The sequence below is a fragment of the Thamnophis elegans genome, chromosome 6 (assembly GCF_009769535.1).
Source record: "Thamnophis elegans isolate rThaEle1 chromosome 6, rThaEle1.pri, whole genome shotgun sequence".
Lineage (NCBI taxonomy): Eukaryota > Metazoa > Chordata > Lepidosauria > Squamata > Colubridae > Thamnophis > Thamnophis elegans.
Window position 1 is genome coordinate 79,396,772 of NC_045546.1, and position 20,769 is coordinate 79,417,540.

The window sequence follows — 20,769 nt, forward strand, 5'->3', positions numbered from 1 at the left end:
CTGCTTTCCCTCTCTATTTTAATTTTTTAGTATTCTTTTTAGAGTTGTTTTTATGTCAGCCGCCTGGAGTCCTTCGGGATTGGGTGGCATATAAATTCCTTAAACTTTGAACTTTGAAACTTTGAATCACCAGTATTTCTTTTTCAAAAAATCAGAAAGACAAGAATATTCTAGATGTCAGTAAAGAAAAATGAAAAGCAGAAACGAATGTGTTTTTGTAGTATCTTTTGCATGCTTTGCTTTGATTTGGAGCTGTGTCAAGAGCAAAAAAGTCCCAATATTTTCACAACCACACACACACAAAACGTGTTTGGCATTCTAGCAGCCAAAAGAAGTCATCTTCAAATGATCACAAAAGACATTTGTTTTGCAAAACTGAGTCATCTATAGTCTGTAGTTCTCTTGACAGGTTGTTTATATCTTGTTTGAGTTTAATGAAATTAAAGCAGCTTGATTTCACAATTGCAGCTTTATTCCTTATCAACTTCAGTGGCCTTTTTTCACAAACAGTGGACTATTCTAAGACCTGTGATTGAGTCTGTCTCCTAGTTACATTGGTAGTTGTTTCCTATGCTTGGCTGCTACGTGTTGGAAATTTTGTTTTTTTGTATGCATTTTATCTTTTTTTATTGCAACCCACCTAAAATCAGTATGTAAGATGACCAGCTATATAAATAATGCAAATTAATAACATTATGTTGTGTTCTGGTCTCTCTTTAATAAGGAATAAACTTTCTTTTTTATCTTAGTGCAGTAAGATTTCTAAGAAAGGACTATTTCTTTTAAAGCTTTAATGGCCAAAAAGAATAGTACAGTATGCTATTAAATAGTAAGCAATAGTTAGACTTCTATACCGCTTCATAGGGCTTTCAGCCCTCTCTAAGCGGTTTACAGAGTCAGCATATTGCCCCCAACAACAATCCGGGTCCTCATTTTACCCACCTCGGAAGGATGGAAGGTTGAGTCAACCCTGAGCCGGTGAGATTTGAACAGCCGAACTGAAGTAGCCTGCAATTCTACATTTAACCACTGCGCCATCTCAGCTCTGTAATATATTTCTGAATTGGAGGTTACTGCTGTCTATTCTTATATTATTGTACCTACAACAGGGGTGTCAAACCCGATCACATCGTGGGCCGGATTGTGATGCATTGGAATGATTTTTGCTTTTGCAGAGCCAGGGTGAGTGTGGCCCGCACGGGGTGTATCCAGCCCACGGGCCACCAGTTTGACAGGCCCATACTACAACATCAACTTTTCTGATAGGAAAATCTCACAGATTTGTAAGGACAATCAGCTTACGAGTTGACAAAGCTGCCTGCAGTAATGCTGATGGGAATGTGTTGGTGTTGATCATATATGGCCAAATAATCTTGCAGTTTGAAAATATTTTGGAAGCCGGGAAATTTAAATGAGCCTAGCAGAGAAAGGATGATTTGGAGAGAGCTATTATACTATAGTAGCCCAGAGCTACTATACCAGGGGTGTCAAACGCAAGGCACAATGGCTGAATCTGGCCCATAGGGTGCTTAAATCTGGCCCTTGGGGCCACACTGGAAACAACTAAGGACTAACTAGCCCGCAGTGCCTCTGCCAGCAAAAATGGAGCTCGGGAGGGCTGCGTGCAGCCCTCACAAGCTCTGTTTTTGGCTGCGACAGCCTCCTGCAGCCCTCTGTCAAAGAAAACGGAGCTCGGGAGGGCCTCACGCCGGCTGCAGGACATTGAACTGGCCCGCCCATCCTGGCCATGCCCACTCATCCCAACCCTGAGTTCAAACACAACCCTGATGCCGCCCTCAATGAAATCAAGTTTGACAGCCCTCTACTATACCATTGTAATTGTCAAGAAATCTATCAGGAAAGACAGAACAGTACACTATACAAACTTACACAAATGTCGGACTTCTAAAATGAAGAACAGTATAGTGCCCACCAAACCAAGTCCTAGTAGATCAAGAAAACAAAGATATTGAGGAGGAGAAGGAATAACTAGGGTAAAATGTGGGTCTGGATACATTGCCAATTGATCGTGATGGTTCCACCACAAAACCGCACTTGACTAAACCGCGTCCGACTAAACCGTGTCACTGATGTCATCAACAGGGTGACAAAAGCGCGGAGACAGAAGCACGCTGTAAACCCTAAACCTAAAATTAACCCCTAAACCTAAACCTAACCCCCCTAAACCTAATCCTAAACCTAAACCTAAGCCTAACCCTAACCCTTAACCTAACCCTAACCCTTAACCTAACCCTAAACCTAACCCTTAACCTAACCCTAAAGCTAACCCTAAAGCTAACCCTTACCTTAAGTTGAATCGGCTTGCTTTCAAAGCGCTATTTAAAGCGCCCTTCTTTCTCCGTGCTGGCTGTTGTCGCCCTGTTGATGACATCAGTGATGCGGTTTAATCAGGCACGGTTTAGTCGAGCGCAGTTTTGATGGGTCACGATCTGAATCATGCACTTGTATACTCCTCCTACTAAGATTCTGTAGTCCAGAAAAGGGCTTACAGAAGACTTAGTTGTTTGAAGAGTGTGAACTACAGATTACATCTCATGAATGAAAGTTTCTTTGTAATTGATTAAACAATGATCTAAAGCTTCTATAAACAATGCCACCCACCCATGCCTTGAAGGCGGCAAAAACAGCTGCACTTTCTCTATCCAGGTCTTAGTAAAAGTCATCTTCTACAGCAGGCCTGCACAATGGATAGGAGCCATCACATTGATCAATTATAAATAATTGAAAGCCAATCAAATATTCAGCAGGCAGTGGAGCAGAGGTAGTATTGGAGCTGATGGTGGCAGTGAGGCCCAGAGGCATTGAAAATGCTTGCCAGGGCATCTTTTGGGGCAGCAGTACCAGTAAATCCTTCTTGGTGCCAGCAAGTATATATTTTTAAAAAAATACTGGTGGGTTGCATGCTGTACAGATTTGTTCTAGACTGACCAATGATTTTATAAGCAAACCAAATTTAAAGATGGTATTATTCATAAAAGATCAGAATATCTGTAAGGTTATAAAAATTAGGGAAAGCTTACATTTCACATTTTCTCAACCTCCCCCACCTTGTTACAATTCCAGTAGAGAATCAACTGCAGTCACAGGTTCCTGAGCTATGGCAGAGTCCGAACCAACAGGGTCCCTGGAAGGAGGAGGAACATGCCGAGCAAAGATGGGATCAGTGAGCCCCCCCCCAGGGTTAGGGTCCTCGGGGGTGGGCCCTGACTCAGAAACACACGAGAAGGCAGGAGAGCCTGGTTCAGCAGAAGACCTATCTGGGGAGAGGTCCTGGGAGTCCACTTCCTCATAAATTACAGACAGGTGATCCCCCCTTGGGAGCGGTGGAATGACTGTCCCAACAGGAGGGGTAGGCTGAGCGCACTCCCTCACAGCCTGGCGTTGGGCCTTCTCGAATTGTTTGTCAAGAGCCTGCTGCCACCTCTCTGCATCCCTAGTCACCATCACGGAAGGCGCCTTATAGGGATGGCTATCCTGACTGGCCACCCTGCCCTTCCTTACCCCCTTGCCCCTGTCTACACAGGTTCCCTTGCTAGGGGCTTGAGAGGGGCCTGGTCTACCATCAGGGGAGTCAGATGGGCCAGGATGCTCCATGGCCTGATGGCACAGACTTCAGACAAGAGGCCAATACAGGTCAGGAGATACAGGTCAGGAGATGAAGGAGACTCTGGTGGCTGGTGCTGGATCAGATGACGCGCAGGTATTGTGGAAGCAGGAACAGTTTATGGGGGAAAAAATCCATAGGAGTAAAACTGGGGCTCTGCAATGAATCCAATGAATCCAGCCACTCGTCGGGAGGTGAAAAGGTGGAAAAGCAGCCAAGGCTACAAGACCAGGCAGATAGATCAGGGAGAATCAGTGGATAAAATGCAAAAAAAATTACTTAAAAATCCTCCCTGTGCCGGTGTAGCCAAGGTGGCCAAGACGCCAGCGCTGCTTGGGGAAACGCTGTGGGTGGAAGTCACCCAGCCGGTGACCCGATCAAGGCCAGCTAACCACCCTGCGGCTATCTGCAGAAGCGTGGCTCAGCGGGAACACCAATGGGAGAAAAGGCACAAATTTAGGCCCTCCCAATTGGCCGCCGCTCCAGTGCAAGGGAGAAGAAGGAGGTAAAGATGGCGGCCGCCTGATTTGAAACGGCCGTGCACTCCTCTGCGGCAGGCTGCGCCGTCCAAAGGGCGAGAAAATCGCAAAAATAACAAATTTCAACTAAAAGGGGAACACTGGCAGCTGGCGGAAGCCTCGCCGCTCCTGCCATGTTTTAAAGCAAGTGTGGTAGCTCTCCGCTGCCGTCCAAAGGCGGCGCGGCAAGCGGAGCACCCCCCCACCACGCCTACCTCCAAGTTTCTAGAGGAATTCAAACGACGTGAAGCAAAAAGGGGAGACAATTAAACTGTTAGTTATGGGAAAGAACAAATTAAGGAAAAAGGGAAGCCAAATAAATTACTCTGGAGCTCTCCTGAACGGACAGACTGAGGAAAAATTCTGGGCCCAAGTAACACCAGGAGGCGTGGCCAAGGAAAAAGATTCTTCAGTCCCAGGGCAACCAGACTGATTTAACCCGTCGCTTGGACTCTCCAAGCGATGCACAGGGGGGAAAAAAAAACAGTTTCATGACTATTAGAATCAGAAAACTCAACCAAGAACTGGTCTTTGTATATTTCTCTCAATATCTACATATTGTCATTTAGAAACACTGCACATGAAAACAACCAAATTTAGCTAAAGGATTAATATGAACAAGAGGGGATTAAAGTAGAAGATCTAATCAATTTATGTCAGTTAATTAGATTTTCGTTCTCCCAAAAGTTATATTTTCCGCCTGTAGCAGCAGAAAATATTATTTAGCAACTAAACAATATCCAGTTCAAAATGATCGCAGCATTACTTTATATCCCTAATTTATAACTCAGATAATGCTGCATTATTCTCTGCAAGAAGTCTTTCTGGATATGTACACAGAAAACTGTCATAACATTTTGTTACCGCAAGAAAGGATTAAACACATCTTATTAGCAGACTGAATTAAAATTATGTTCTCTTGCAGCCTTGCTATGAATGGCTATCTATAAACAGGTAATAATACAGTGTATGGTCAAAATGACTAATTTAGATACCATAAAAAAGATAATCTGCTACATTTATTTATCTTTTAACCATGAGTTTAAGAACTTTTCTTTCTGTGACTATACATTAGATCCCCATTTTTTTAGATCTTTACTTACCTATACAAATGAAAAAAAAAAAAACATATCCAGGGTACGATCACTCTTTTTTGTGAAAGAATTCCATGGCATTTATGAAATTCTGAGCCACGCTAGACTAGATGGTTTCAAGCATGCATACCAGGGCTTTATGAACACTAAGATCTTCTCTAGTAAAAGTTTGGCATCAAATCTGAAAGCACTACAATTAAAAAAACACGCCACGGACAGAAGTTTTGACCTGTCGCAAAGATGATGCAAACGTTCAAAATTTGGCACTTTTGGTGGACAAGAAGTCTGGAAAGGGAGATGGATCACAATACTAACTGTTCTTCAAGCCAAGTCTGGGAATAAAATACCCTGTGGCGTTAAGTACCCAAGCAGACATTGAGATTTATTTTCCCAATGCTTGCTCATTCTACTAGGTTTTGGGGGGTTTTTTGGGTTTACATTTGCCAAATGGCCTCCTGTCCACAATTAGAATATGAATGAGATTTCCCAGAATGAATCCTGACTGAAAAGGGTTCAATAGTCTATTTCAGTGATGTCAAACCTTTTAGACCAGTGGTCTCCAACCTTGGTAACTTTAAGACCTGTGGACTTCAACTCCCAGAGTTCCTCAGCCAGCTTTAGTCGGCACGGTTTTGTCGTTCATCCTTTTGTCGGGTCACGGATGATAAGATGAATTGATGTAAACATTTAATAATACAATATGACATTGGCTATGTAATAGTATACATGTGATTATATGTTATGAAAATGAAAAATAAAAAAAACTTTATGGGGAAAAAAAATAAGCTAGGCTGGGGATGGGGTATGGTGGAGCTGCCCTACTACTAGTTGCAGCCAGGCCTCACACACCTCAGCCTATTTCTTCCTCTGCAGCTGGCAAGGCTGAAGGCTTCTGTAGCAATAACAGAGCTCCAGATGGACAAGAAACCCAACAATTATATTTGCCTATGTCTTACTCCTCATTATGAAAGGACGGTCTTCATCTAGTAACCAAGCATTAACTATAGTTAACAGAAATTGTAATCCTGATCATTGTTAAACAAGTTGCCAGTGTCTTGCTTCAGGCAGAGGTGAGTTCCTACCAGTTCGCACCAGTTCGGTAGAACCGGTTCGTCAAATCTACCGAACCGGTTAGAAGAGGTTCCAGCAGAAAGCAGGCCACACCTCCAGAAGAGGTTCCAAAATTTTTTGAAACCCACCACTGACAGAGAGAGAGAGGGGGGGGGGGAAGGAAGGAAGAAAGAAAGGAAAAAAGAAAAAAGAAAAAGTGAGAGAGATGAAAGAAAAAAAGGAAAAAGGGATAGAGAGACAAAAGGAAGGAGAGAGAGAGAGAGAGAGAGAGAGAGAGAGAGAGAGAGAGAAAACATATGGCCGGCAAGCCACTCCCACCAGGTCACATGGCCAGCAAGCCACTCCCACAAAGGTGGCCACACCCACAGAGTCGGTTCAAAATTTTTTTGAAACCCACCACTGGCTTCAGGTAACCTGATAGTCCCATAACTGGACTTTTCCTCCACTAAGTATCTGCCTCTTTGCCCGACAGATACTGTAGGATGGAAATTCAAGGAAATTTATAGCCTGTCTCACTCAATGTGAATACACTTTAGTATTCTTCCCCAGTTTGCAATAAAAAGTATTAGGATGATAATTTACTTTACAGAGGACATGTGCAATTGTTCCTTAACATTAACCACATTTTCAATTAAACTCTCATGTGACAGGCTATCCAACCAAGTAATCTTTTCTCTGACAAATATGTCTTCAATAATTGAGACAAACTCCTTGACTGTTTCATTGAATTTTTTTGTTACTGGATGTGCTTGTGTATAGTGGGAGTGCAATTCCATTTCCAAACAGCTCTCCAAAAGAACAAATACACACTTGTCTACCTGAGGGTTTAGAGACAAAAGGAAAACCATGTGAAAATTGGCAGTACCACAATTAACAACTTTATGAAACCAGCTCTTGTACCAGAAATGACCAATTTCTTTTTGAATTTGTGTGGGGATGAAAGAAAACGTCCAAGTCTTACATTGCAAAGAAAAAAGAAAACAAAAACTTTCCTCTGTGTAAACAAACTCCAAATAAATCTTGACCAAGAAACCAGACAAATAATGTTATAAAGTATGGGGCATTAAATCTAGTTCATCTTCAAAACAAACAAACATTCCCAAACTTGTAGAAATGAGTCCCAGAATGATAATAGGAAAGGCAACGAAGAGTTTATTTACAGGACAGTAAAACGGAGATAATGCATATTTTAAAGCCAAACCATATACTATATTTTATTCAGCTGACAACAGTTCCAGCACTAAAAGTATAACCCAGGAATATCAAACAAATATCTTAAAAGCCAGCCCTTGCTCAGATCACATGAAATATTTATTTCAAGGAATATAATGATTTCTCGTTTCCTGGTTTCATATTTACAGTGTTGTTTTGCTTTTTAAAACTACATATATATTTCAAGTCTATTCTTGATAACGGTTTTAGGTCAGCATCAAACATCGCAACCAACAGAACAAGAGATGTGGCGGGGGGGGAATGCAAATACAGGCAGTCCTCGAGTTACAATCATCATCGAGCTCAAAATTTATGTTGCTAAGCGAAACATTTGTTGTGAGTTTTCCCCTATTTTACAACTTTTCTTGCCACAGTTGTTAAGTGAAGTGCTGTAAGTCAAGGACTACATGGATTAAATCAGAGAAGGTAGAAATGCCATCCTCTAGTATAAACCAGTTTTCCATTTTGCTTCAGAGAAACAGAAGAAGTTTAATGTTAGTTTACCAAGTGAAATTAGAAGCCAATCCGTAAACATGACATTAAATCCTATGACTTGCTGTAGATAAAATAGAAAACTGGTTTATGAAACTAAGATATCAATAGCAGTAGACTTAGCAGTAGACTTATATACCGCTTCATAGGCCTTTCAGGCCTCTCTAAGCGGTTTACAGAGAGTCAGCATATTGCCCCCAACAATCTGGGTCCTCATTTTACCCACCTCGGAAGGATGGAAGGCTGAGTCAACCCTGAGCCAGTGAGATTTGAACCGCTGACCTGCTGATCTAGCAGTAGCCTGCAGTGCTGCATTTAACCACTGCGCCACCTTGGCTCAAAACTCGTGTCTGACGAAAGGGGATGGATCACAGGCTTATCATTCCTTATTCAATAAATAATGATTTTCTATACCAAGATCCCATGAACAGTATACTTATTTTTATGTATGCAATTATTAAAAAGTTTATATAGCTATCTGTTCTGACCCCCCTCGTCCCACACCAAAACACTCCGAGCCAAAGATAAGTTACGGCATTTAATTAACAGACAGACAGGTCCTTGGCAGCAAACCGGCACAGACAAACTTGGGCAGCAATCCAGCACAGATAAGGCTTGGCAGCAATCCAGCCTGCCAAGCTCACCATAATGTTCTCCAACATTAGTTCCTGCGTTGACTTCTGCAAAAGGGGCGTGTGCACAAGCAGTCCTTTTATAGTCTGGAGAAGAGCCTAATGACCACCAGTTGAGTGCAATTACCTCCTGTAACTGCGCAACTGTTCCTGATGCCTATTAGCTCTTCGGTGCTGGGCATCCAGGAACAACTCACTGCTGGCGTCCGGATCACTCTCCCTTGTCTTCTCCCCACTGGTCCAAGGCTCAGGCGCCTCCTGGTGGCCAACCAGCCTCTCTGCGCCCTGCTCGGAGTCGGAACCCTGTCCAGGCTCCTCCACATCCTCCAGAGCCGACTCATAGGGCCCCTCACTGTCGGAGTCAGCTCCAACGGCTCCTTGCTGGGCCACAACAGCTATCCTAACAGGCCACTCACAAACAACTATAAATGTCTCTCTCTATGTAAAATAAAAACAGGAAAGCATCCTCAAATTGCCATGCACACCTACACTTTCATAAGAAAACCTTATTGGGTTCCAGCCTCATGCTACCCTAATGCCTTATGGGTAAAGCCGAGTTTTTGTGGCTTGCCTAACAGGGAGGAGAGCTTTCCAAAGGCAGGAAGAGATACCCAGCTCCCACTAAATGGCAATATTTGAAGGAAGGAACATTCAAAGTGCCCCCACTTTATCAGACCTAGTACAATGAATAGATATCCTTGGGGAAAGATAGGACCGCAAATAAAATCATCACAAAGATAAATACAAATAAAATATTTTCAACTAAATAACATACCTTTTTTTATATTGATGAGGTCCTCATCATGAATTCCCAACATCCACAGAATCCAACATCCACTGTGAATTACCAACATCCATAGAAAGTATATATATACATTACATTGTTATAGAAATGGCTAGTATATATATTTCTGTGCATAAAAAATTGAGGGTTTTTGTTATTATTTTCTACTATGCTAAAAAGAGTTGGAATGCCTTTCCTCCCCCTTTACCCCAGGGGTCACCAACCTTTTGGACCCCAGGGACCACTAAATTCATAATTTTAACTTCCGTGGACCATTAATATAACCACAGCGTGCTGCTTGCTGAAGCGCCTTGACTCCCCGTGACGGGATGGGTTCCTTCAGGCACTTAGCTTGGATGCCTGTTTCTGCAACCTTAAACACTCAAAGAACCATTTGGACTTGTTTCCCACAGAAAACAAAACACTGGGATCTCTCATCTCTCTCTCTCTTTTCTCTCTCATTTCCCTCTCATCTCTTCCCTTTCTCTCTCTCTCTCATCTTTTCTCTCTCTCTCTCATCTCTTCTCTTTCTCATCTCTTTTCCCTCTCTCTCTCATATCTTTTTTTTCTCTCTCTTTTCTCTCTCATATATCTCTCTCATATATCATCTCTCTCATCTTTTCTCTCTCATCTCTTTTTTTTCTCTCTCTCTCATCTCTTTTCTCTCTCATCTCTTTTCCCTCTCTCTCTCATCTCTTTTTTCTCTTTTTTCTCATATATATCTCTCTCATATATCATCTCTCTCATCTTTTCTCTCTCTCATCTTTTTCTCTCTCTCATCTCTTTTCTCTCTCATCTCTTTTCTCTGTCATATATATCTCTCTCATATATCATCTCTCTCATTTTTTCTCTCTCATCTTTTTTTTTCTCTCTCTCATCTCTTTTCTCTCTCTCTCTCTTTTCTTTCTCATATATCTCTCTCTCATATATCATCTCTCTCATCTTTTCTCTCTCTCATCTCTTTTCTCTCTCATCTCTTTTCCCCCTCTCTCTCATATCTTTTTCTTCTCTCTCTTTTCTCTCTCCTCTCTCTCTCTCTCTCTCATATATCATCTCTCTCTCTCTCTCTCATCTTTTCTCTCTCATCTCTTTTCTCTCTCTCCTCTCTCTCTCCCTCCCTCCCTCCCTTCCCCTCTCCCTCATCTCACAGGCCAGCCAGTGTCTTGGGGAGGAGAGGAAGTTGTGCGTCTCTCAGTTGCACAGCACCAACCATGGCTGGAACAAACACCTGCAAGATCCAGCAAGAGATGAAGCTTTGCTCCTGCTCTGGAATATGGAGTGAATCTCCATCCCCTACCCTTCCCTTCTCAGGCCAGGCAAGGAGTCAGTGGGAGGGGAGGGTGAGGGCCGGCCCAGCCAGTAGTGGGTTTAGCCAACAGGAAGCCACAGGGGGATGAAAGAGCTGTGGATTGCTGACACCTGTTACTTTGGCCTGCCTGCGCCGCAACCCCCCACTTGCCGCAAAAGCACCATTACCTCTTTCTGGTGGGGGAGGGCTGCACTACTCCTTGGGCGTTGCACCTCCTGCAAAGTTGCAAGTTGCATGTATCTCCCTCTATGGCAGAGATCCCCAGCCCCACCATGAGCTGCCTGGCTGGTCCCATATTTCAGAGCTCTAGCCACGGGACTGGCCCATTGGTCATCCCAGAGCAGCTCCTCCACCCGGGTTCCCCGCGGACCATCAAAATCTTCTTGCGGACCACCAGTTGGTGCCCTCTGCTTTCCCCCACACTCTCTCTTCTTCTCTTTTTCCTCCACCTGGTTTTTCATTATTTTTTTTAATTTTCCTTTATGTTTTATATTCTGATCAATGTGCAACATGCTCTCTGTTTTAAACAGCTATGGGGAAAGTGTGACAAAAGGCAAAATCTTCCACATCAGAGCGGCCTAAAGATATCTACACACAACAGCATACATTTCTTATCAGGCAGCATTTTCAAAGAGGCAAACCTGTGAAATTATACTCATAGCCATTACTTACACAAGCATTAAACGGAACTAAACGGAAAGACGGAAAGATAAGATGCTCAGAGTTAAGGGGCAGCTATGATCACTCAGGGTTTAAAAAGTTAGCAGTTACTGAAAGCTAAAGTGTATCACTGCCTTCAGGGCAGGGAACAACAGAGGGTCTAATTTTTCACATGAAGAGCAACATTATTGTATCACTTTTAAAGGTGTGTGTTGAAAACTCCTGTTCTTCTTTGTAAGAAGGCAAAATAACATTTCTTACAATACTTCTTTTAAATATATTCCCCCCCATCCTGCCACTTTAAGTTCTAGTAACCATGATTCTAAAGAGTTTAATTGAAGAGATCTGGCAAGTGTTTTATATTTAACAAAGACATCCTTTGATTCAAGAGTTCATTAGTCAGTGGAATTAAAAAAAAAAGTACTAAGAAACAAATAACAAAAGGTTGTTCAGTTTTCCTCTCCTGAGATGTCATAATCTATCATGAACAAGACTTGAATTTCTAGCGTGTACAATATATAAAGCAACCCCCCCTCCCCACTTTGAACAACAGAAATCAAACAAAGTCTTATTTTTTTTCCTATTTTGAAAAAAGTTATGTTTGTGATTACTATTATTTTCTCTTCCAATTTACCCATACTGTAGAATCACATACTATGTTCAAGAATAAGTAATAAAATTTAGGAAACAACATAATGTTTAACGTAATGATAAGATTTGAGTGGCTAAGGTTAAGGTTTAATTTATTTGTATGCCGCCCTTTTCCCTGAAGGGACTCAGGGCGGCTCACAACTCAAAAGGGGGGGAAATACAAACAAAGTTACAAAAACATAAAAAACCATACATAGTTAAAAGCACAACAATCATACCATTCGAAGTGGGGCAGCAAGTCTTTAGCCCCAGGCCTGTCGGAACAGCCAGATTTTAAGGGCTATGCGGAAGGCCTGGAGGGTGGTGAGGGTACGAATCTCCATGGGGAGTTCGTTCCAGAGGGTCGGAGCAGCCACAGAGAAGGCTCTCCTCCAGGTAGTCGCCAGTCGACACTGGCCGGCTGATGGAATTCGGAGGATGCCTAGTCTGTGGGATCTAATTGGTCTATTGGAGGTAATTGGCAGTAGGCGGTCTCTCAAGTACCCAGGTCCAATACTATGAAGGGCTTTGTAGGTGACAACTAGCACCTTGAAGCGTACCCGGAGATCAACAGGCAGCCAGTGCAGCTCGCGGAGGATAGGTGTTACGTGGGTGAACCGAGGCGCACCCACAATCGCTCGCGCGGCTGCATTCTGGACAAGCTGGAGTCGCCGAATACTCTTCAAGGGCTGCCCCATGTAGAGCACTAAGAATCCAAAAGGTTTAATTTGGGCAAGAAAAATCTTTATCTCCCATTTAGTAGTTTTCTAGATTTTTTGCAGCTTAGTTCTGACAGCATGAATGGATTACATCTTTTTTGGAAGCACTCAAAACACTGAACGAAGAATTGGGTAATTTTGGAATTATGGAACAAATTAACTGGATGAGTGGCAGTAACTCAGATCAATATTATAAGCAAATGGTATTATCATCAAACCACATTGAATTAAAAATTAAAAAGAGCAACAAGAGTGCTTCACCTTTTCAAAGAGCAATAAACTCCAGTTTGTCATTCACTATTCAAGAAAGCTTCAGTTAATCTTGATTGATTTATACTTTCAGAACAACTATTGTCACCTCTAGGCTATTTCACTCAACATGCAATGTGTCAAAATGTCCTAGTTGAAAAGATTCATAATTGTACAAGACTGTGGGGTATTTATTGGTGCCAGTCTGTAGGAGGAGGTCTTCTCAGTGATTTTTCCAACAAATAAGCCAGCCAAGAAACCTTTCATGTGAAAAATGATGAGAAGTAATAAAACGCTATTTCTCAAACGCTGTGAAAAGGACTGTTTACAAAGGCTTTCAAGTTTTTTTTTTAACAAAACAAACACAAAAAGATATGCGACTACAGCTAACTTATTCAATGCTTAAAGTTTTGTTTTTCATTAGTAACTTCAACAAAACATGTTCACAAACAGGTCCTTTAGATGCAGTCTCTGACATTTACTCCCACTAAACAAACTTTCAACTCTCTCCAATAAAAAAAACAAAATACAATGCAGTGGATAGAAACAGCAAAAAAGGCAGTTAAACAGCCTACTTAAGCATAAGTGGTACTCAGATCGTCTGATTCCAAGCACACTCTAACTTTTTAGCAGGGATAAGAGCCAAAACTAAATTGTAATTTCTCTTAAAACAAACAGGGTTGTTTTTAAAAATTATTGATTTCCATTTTCCCCATATGTCTCTGCTGAGTTAGCAGACTCCTCTGTCCAATCCACCCCCCACCCCCCAAAAAACACCCATAACAACACATGTTCTTGCTATGCAGGTGATGATTCAATTATATAATCATCTACTCTGGAATTAGTTTTTCTTTTTTATAAGATGAGTATCTTTTAGGAAATTATTTTCATGATCCATGGGCCATTTTTATATTATCCACTTTGTGTATTAACATAATCTTTGCCTCTTGTTTACTTCTTTAGTGACATTTATAAATTTTTAAATATATCCAACCCATATTTTCTGCTATGGTATCCGTAATGTATAATACGGGCCAAATGAATAGTTTAACTGGTCATATTTTTCTAACATGCTTTTTCTAATTTGAAAATATAGAAATGTTGTTGCTGCTTTTAATAGCAATAGCAGTTAGACTTATATACCGCTTCATAGGGCTTTCAGCCCTCTCTAAGCGGTTTACAGAGTCAGCATACAGCATATTGCCCCCACAGTCTGGGTTCTCATTTTACCCACCTCGGAAGGATGGAAGGCTGAGTCAACCTTGAGCCGGTGAGATTAGAACCGCTGAACTGCAGATAGCAGTCAGCTGAAGTGGCCTGCAGTGCTGCACTCTAACCACTGCGCCACCTCGGCTCCTAATATAGAGAGCCCTTGGCTTTCAACCACAATTGAGCCCAAAATTTGTGTTGCTAAATGAGGGCAGCCACCAGGTGCACATGCGCAGCACGAGTGCAGCGTGCGCATGCATACCCACCTCCCACGATGCTCCAGCTGCTCGGCAGAGCATCGTGCAACCGCCGTATGCTCCGTACGCATGCGCAAATCCCCTATCGGCTCAAATAGCGGTAAGGAGAGCGGGCGGGCGGGCCCTCCAGAGCACCGTACCAGAATGGTACCTGGTGCTCCCAGCAAGCACCGGTACGCCCGTACCAGGGAGTACCGGTCATATCCCACCACTGGAGTCCCCCCCACTTTACAACCTTTTGTGCCACAGTTGCTAAATGAATCACTGCAATTGTTAAGTTAGCAATATGGTTGTTAAGTGAATCTGGCGTGCCCACTGACTTTGCTTATCAGAAGATCACAAAAGATGATTGCATGACCCCCAGGACACTACAGCCATCATAAACAGGAATAAATTGTAGGCACCTAAATTTTAATTACATGACTATGGGGATGCTGCAATGATAAGTGTGAAAAACAGTCATAAACAATTTTTTCCAGTGTTGTTGTAACTTCAAACAGTCACTAAATGAATCATTGTAAATCTAGGACTACCTGTACTGTCTAGCTTGCCAAATGCTTTGGTCTCTCTTCATCCTTGCAGTCCCAGAAGGAACTGCCTGGCAAGAAAGAGACATACCTGGTCCCCTCCATTGGCCCAAAAAGGAACACCAGAAGAAGAAGAGATACAGAGAAGAAGGGAGGGTGCAGAAGTGCAGAATAGGAACCAAAAAAAAAGGTGATGAGCCTAATCTGCCATTACAGCTTCAGGGTTGTTCTTTTTTTTGTTTAATTACCACAAAAAGGACTTTTTATGGTCTAACATGGGCTAATCTATTATAAATGACCCACGGCTTACTGAAACATTGCAAATCTTACTGCAAATAATCTCCAGTTCAATCCATCACTGCTACCTCAAACAGAAAGGGTCCTTGCATTCCCAGCAGGGGTGGGTTCCTGCCAGTTCTAAGCTCTTCTATAGAAGAGGTTCCACAAATCTACAGTGCCGTTTAGAACCGGTTCCAGCTCCTTCCCCACCCCGCCCCGTCCGCACATCATCAAGATGAAGAGCGAGAGGGGGAATTCTGGGAGTTGAAGTCCACAAGTCTTAAAGCTGTCAAGTTTGAACACCTATGGGTTTTTTTTACTAAAGGGTTAGGGACGCAAGAGTCTTATAACTTGACAGCTTTAAGACTTGCGTGCTTCAAATGCCAGAGTTTCTGAGCCAACATGACTGGAAGAGGAATTCTGGGAGTTGAAGCCCTCAAGTCCTAAAGCTGTCAAGTTTGAACACCCCTGGGGCTTTTTTCTAAAGGGTTAGGGGTGCAAGGGTCTTGTAACTTGACAGCTTTAAGACTTGCGTGCTTCAAATGAGTTTCTGAGCCAACATTTTGATTGCTAAGCAAGAGCATTGTTAAGTGAGTTTCACCACATTTTACAAGTTGGCCACGCCCACCCAGTCACATGGCTGGCAAGCCACTCCCACCCAGTCATGTGGCCAACAAGCCACTCCCACCCGGTCACATGGCCGGCAAGCCACTCCAACAAAGCAGGCCACACCTACAGAAGAGGTTCTAAAAAATTTTGAAACCCACCACTGATTCCCAGATACAATTTTAGAAGACACTTATCAATGCAGGCCATTTTTTCCTGCTGTTGCGTGAGATTAAAGCAGGCAGTGGCTGGGTCCAGAGCCAAAATTAAATATAGATGCTCTTTTTCTCAGATACCTCTTTTTTCTCTTTCTGAAACTGTGTTCTCTCCATTCCACGCTCCAGGCTGCGGAAAAGGTCACCACTCTTAACAAAGGCCCGAGCCAATTTTCTGCATTTGGCTTTGAGATTAGTTCAAAGGCTGCATGAAAATTAGTCTTATGGCCCCAGGTTAGCTAACAGTAATTTATTGAGTGGATCGGTTGCTAGACTTAGCAAACAATGCCTTTGTTTGCTAAACAGGGACAAAATGGGTATTCAACGGTATGATACAAAAGATAAATCACACTATTTTTAGACATTCATCAGGTAGTGCCTGCATAAGAAACACCACCAAGGAACAGTGCCAGAGGTGGGTTCCTACCAGTTTGCACCTATTTGGTAGATCCGGTTCGTCAAATCTACCGAACCGGTTAGAAGAGATTCCCACCAGTGGACCCGGAAAGCAGGCCACACCTACAGAAGAGGTTCCCAAAAAATTTGAAACCCACCACTGGCAAGGATCTTGTAACTTGACAGCTTTAAGACTTGCATGCTTCAATGCCAGAGTTTCTGAATAGCTACTTGGACCGACCTAAGTACTAATTCATAATTTCATATCCGGTCACATGGGCGGCAAGCCACTCCCATCTGGTCACATGGGTGGCAAGCCCCTCCCACGAAGGAGGCCACACCCACAGAGTAGGTTCCAACAATGTTTGAAACCCACCACTGAACAGTGCTATATCTATAAGCTGTGGAGGACACAAACTGAACATACATTCACATTTCTTTCAACTTTCTTCACTTCTGTGGAAAAGGAAAGGGTTAGGACTATTGAAACAACGTGCCATTTGCTGAACTTAATATTTGGCACTCTCTGGTAGTAACCATGACCACAACTACCATTCTATATCTTTCATAGTCTTATGTATCTTTTATTATGCAGGCCTTTCAAGAACTGGACAACAGGACTGGAACCACCAAATGCAGATCCTTAGCAATGCAAACAAGTAAATAATTAAAATGGGCTTCTCCTTAAGTCAAGACTGATTCCCAGTGATAGAATAATAGCTTATTCTTTTTACAGAATTATGGAAGTGTTTGCCAATCATTTCTCCCAGGATTTCCCCCTCATCTCTCAGTCTAGCCTACAATTCCTCGCTTTGAAGGGTGGAATATTATAAAAATACAATTAAGAGAACAAATCGGTTTCTTAATTTTGCCTCGTTTTTCAATAACACAGCACAACGCTAAAATAGATTGCTGACTACCCTACTTCCTTAAAGGAGAGATACTTGAATATCTTCCAGATATTAGAAAAAAACAACACTTCCCAACTAATTCTTTTAAATGTCACATTTAGCCACATAAATCAGAGGAGAGAACACATGAGCATGACAGCTGGTGTTCCAGCAGCATCTTTCAAGTGGTTTTTACAACAGCAAAAATTCCCCACAGAAAAGAACACAGTTTAGTTATCTGATTACCAAGATCAATAACTACTCTTCAATGGCAAGGGTTTCTTTTTTAAAGAAACAGCCACCAGGTGTTTCCTAAGGAATGGGTACCACAGCACTTATCAAACACTCTTAATATTAATGGAAACAAGAAATAGTTCTAAAAATCTGTTTCATAGCATCGCAATGCCGTCAGATAATGCAGCATCAGCTAAACAAGAAACCGTGCCTTCATTCCAGGAATATATTGTTCTGATTTAAAAGAAAAACTTTCTCCCATGGGACTTTTCTACCTGGCAAGAAGAATATGGTAGAAAGGAAAAGAATGTTAAGGGTCAACAGGAAAGATTTCAAACCTAAATCGACTTCTTGCTTTATAACAAAATCCCAATGAAATCAGCAACGCCTCACTTCTACCCCAGCAAGGCTAGGAGAATACAATCTTGTTCTTCGCTTATTTTCTGTTGGGATCTTCACTTATTTGATCCGACACTGAAACATGTGAGTTTACCAGCAGGAAATCGCTTAAGCCAGGACTTGGGATAGGAAGGAGAAGGTGAGCATCACCCTCCCGTCCCACCCCTCCCTCCTTTCCGAACCAGAGCAATCTCGGGGACCTTGGAGGATGCGCCTCCAAGAGTTGAAAAGTGGGGGAGAAAAGAGCATATTCTCTCTCACCTGCGAGGCTCCCTGGTCTCTGCAAAGTGAATAACAATCATATTTGTGCAAAACACCATAAGTGGCACAAAATGTGATGTGCACCTAAAGTAATTTTCTCCCCCAAGAGGGTCTTGAGAATAGTCTTCTAATTTTCTCCCCCAAGAGGGTCTTGAGAAAAGTCTACTGGGATATTCAAAGTATAATAGCCCTCATTGTACAACTCACTTCTTAGGGTATTTTGGGGAGGGCCTTAGCTGATACACTAGCGCTAAAATGTTCTTCTTTGTTTTTTAATAGCAGAGGATAGGAAGGAGAAGGTGAGCATCACCCTCCCGTCCCGTCCCACCCCTCCCTCCTTTCTGAATCAGAACAATCCAAATGACAAAACGTTCTCGGGATTACAGAACTATTTCAGCGCCTCCAAGAGTTGAAAAAGGGGGGAGAAAAGATCACATTCTCTCTCACCTGCGAGGCTCCCAAGTCTCTGCAAAGTGAATAATAATCATATTTGTGCAAAACACCATAAGTGGCACAAAATGTGATGTGCACCTAAAGTAATTTTCTCCCCCAAGAGGGTCTTGAGAATAGTCTACTGAGATATTCAAAGTATAATAGCCCTCATTGTACAACTCACTTCTTAGGGTATTTTGGGGAGGGCCTTAGCTGATACACTAGCACTAAAATGTTGTTCTTTGTTTTTTAATAGCAGAGGATAGGAAGGAGAAGGTAAGCATCACCGTCCCGTCCCGTCCCGCCCCTCCCTCCTTTCCGAACCAGAGCAACCCAAATGACAAAACGTTCTCGGGATTACAGAACTATTTCAGCGCCTCCAAGAGTTGAACAAGGGGGGGGGGGGGAGAAAAGAGCACATTCTCTCTCACCTGCGAGGCTCCCGGGTCTCTGCAAAGTGGCCGTGGCGTAGAGTTCCTGGGAGTGTTTGCTGTACTGCTCGGAAGGGTGGACCAACCTCTTGGTGGGCGAGAGCGTGGCGTAGGTGCCGATGGTGGAGCTCAGCTGATGGATGGGAGAGGAGGTGTTGGGCTGGATGGTGGGCGGGGAGGTGACCCGGATCGGGGAAGGCGAGAGCCCCGCCGAGGAGGAGACGACGATGTTGATGGGCGAGCTGGTGCTGTACGACTTGGCCAGCCGGCTGGGCGACTGCTTGGGCGAGGAAACCCGCTGCGTGGTGGCGTAGCAGCCGCCGCCGCCGCCCTCGGAGGCGGAGCCCGCCCGCTGGAGCTTGGTAGGCGAACCCACCTGCTGCATGGACAGGGGCGAGCTCACTCTCTGCGCCGGCAACGTCGAGCTGGAGTAGTAGAGGGCCGGCGAGTGAGGCTGCTGCGAGGAGGAGGAAGAGCAGGAGGTGTCCGGGAAGTGGAAAGCGCTGCCATGGCTGGGCGCGAAGGTCTCCCGGGGCAGCGACTGCGACGGGAGCGGCGGCGGCGGCGGCTCCGAAGTGGCGAGGTGGGCAGTCCGGCCGGTGGTGCCCTGCGGAGGAGGGGGACGGGGCGGGGAGAGCGAGTCAGTAAAACAGGCCGGCGAGAGGCGGTCAACGGAGGAGGAGGAGGCGGCTTTAGCCGGTCCACTCCCAGCCCTCCCTTCCTGCCCGCCGCCCAGTCCGGAGAATCGGAATTAAAGACGCTTTTTGACTCTTCACCCCCAAGCTTTGAAAATAAGCCCTTCATTACTGCGCAAATGCCCTCGCCATATAGCTTGAGGCTGGGCTCCTTGCTCGCCCTTTAAGCAGGTCTCGAGCATCTTGGCATATATTCTGGTTTGTTGTTAAATAAAGTTCACCTTCGCCCTCTTCCCTCGAAGGCTGTTCTACTATATTCACTCGGATGTGTCCCTTATGGCAACTGCGGTTACATCTTTAGCATCCCGCAGCCGAAACAAGGTCACCGAGTGTTTAAAAGATTCAGCGTTCAAGTCCCGTCCCCCCCCCATCTCTACCCCGAAACACGCTTGGAGAAATGGACTTTCACTGCGAAGTTTATACTCTGAATAATAATCCTATTTGTGTAAAACACCATAAGGGGCACAAAATGTAATGTGCAATTTTCTCCCCCAAGAGGATCTTGAGAATAGTCTTCTAATTTTCTCTCCCAAGAGGGTCTTGAGAATAGTCTACTGGGATATTCAAAGTATAATAGCCCTCATTGTACATCTCACTTCTTAGGGTATTTTGGGGAGCAATAGCAATAGCAGTTAGACTTATATACCGCTTCATAGGGCTTTCAGCCCTCTCTAAGCGGTTTACAGAGTCAGCATATCGCCCCCACAGTCTGGGTCCTCATTTTACCCACCTCGGAAGGATGGAAGGCTTGAGTTAACCTTGAGCCAGTGAGATTAGAACCGCTGAACTGCAGATAACAGTCAGCTGTAGTGGCCTTCAGTACTGCACCCTAACCACTGCACCACCTCGGCTCCCTTAGCTGATACACTAGCACTAAAATGTTGTTCTTTTTTTTTATAGCAGATTTTTTAAAATTATTTTTTTCCCTTCTACAACACCTTAC

General features: G+C 43.6%; 1 protein-coding gene across 1 annotated transcript in view; it reads right to left on the reverse strand.

The window, feature by feature from the left end:
* The window catches only part of CTNND2 (catenin delta 2), a 256,541-nt gene extending 236,933 nt beyond the window's left edge, over positions 1–19,608 (reverse strand). The window contains 1 exon segment of the mRNA XM_032219498.1: positions 19,132–19,608. Coding sequence (XP_032075389.1) covers positions 19,132–19,516 — 385 coding nt within the window. The 5' untranslated portion in view covers positions 19,517–19,608.
* Between the last annotated feature and the right edge of the window lie 1,161 nt (positions 19,609–20,769).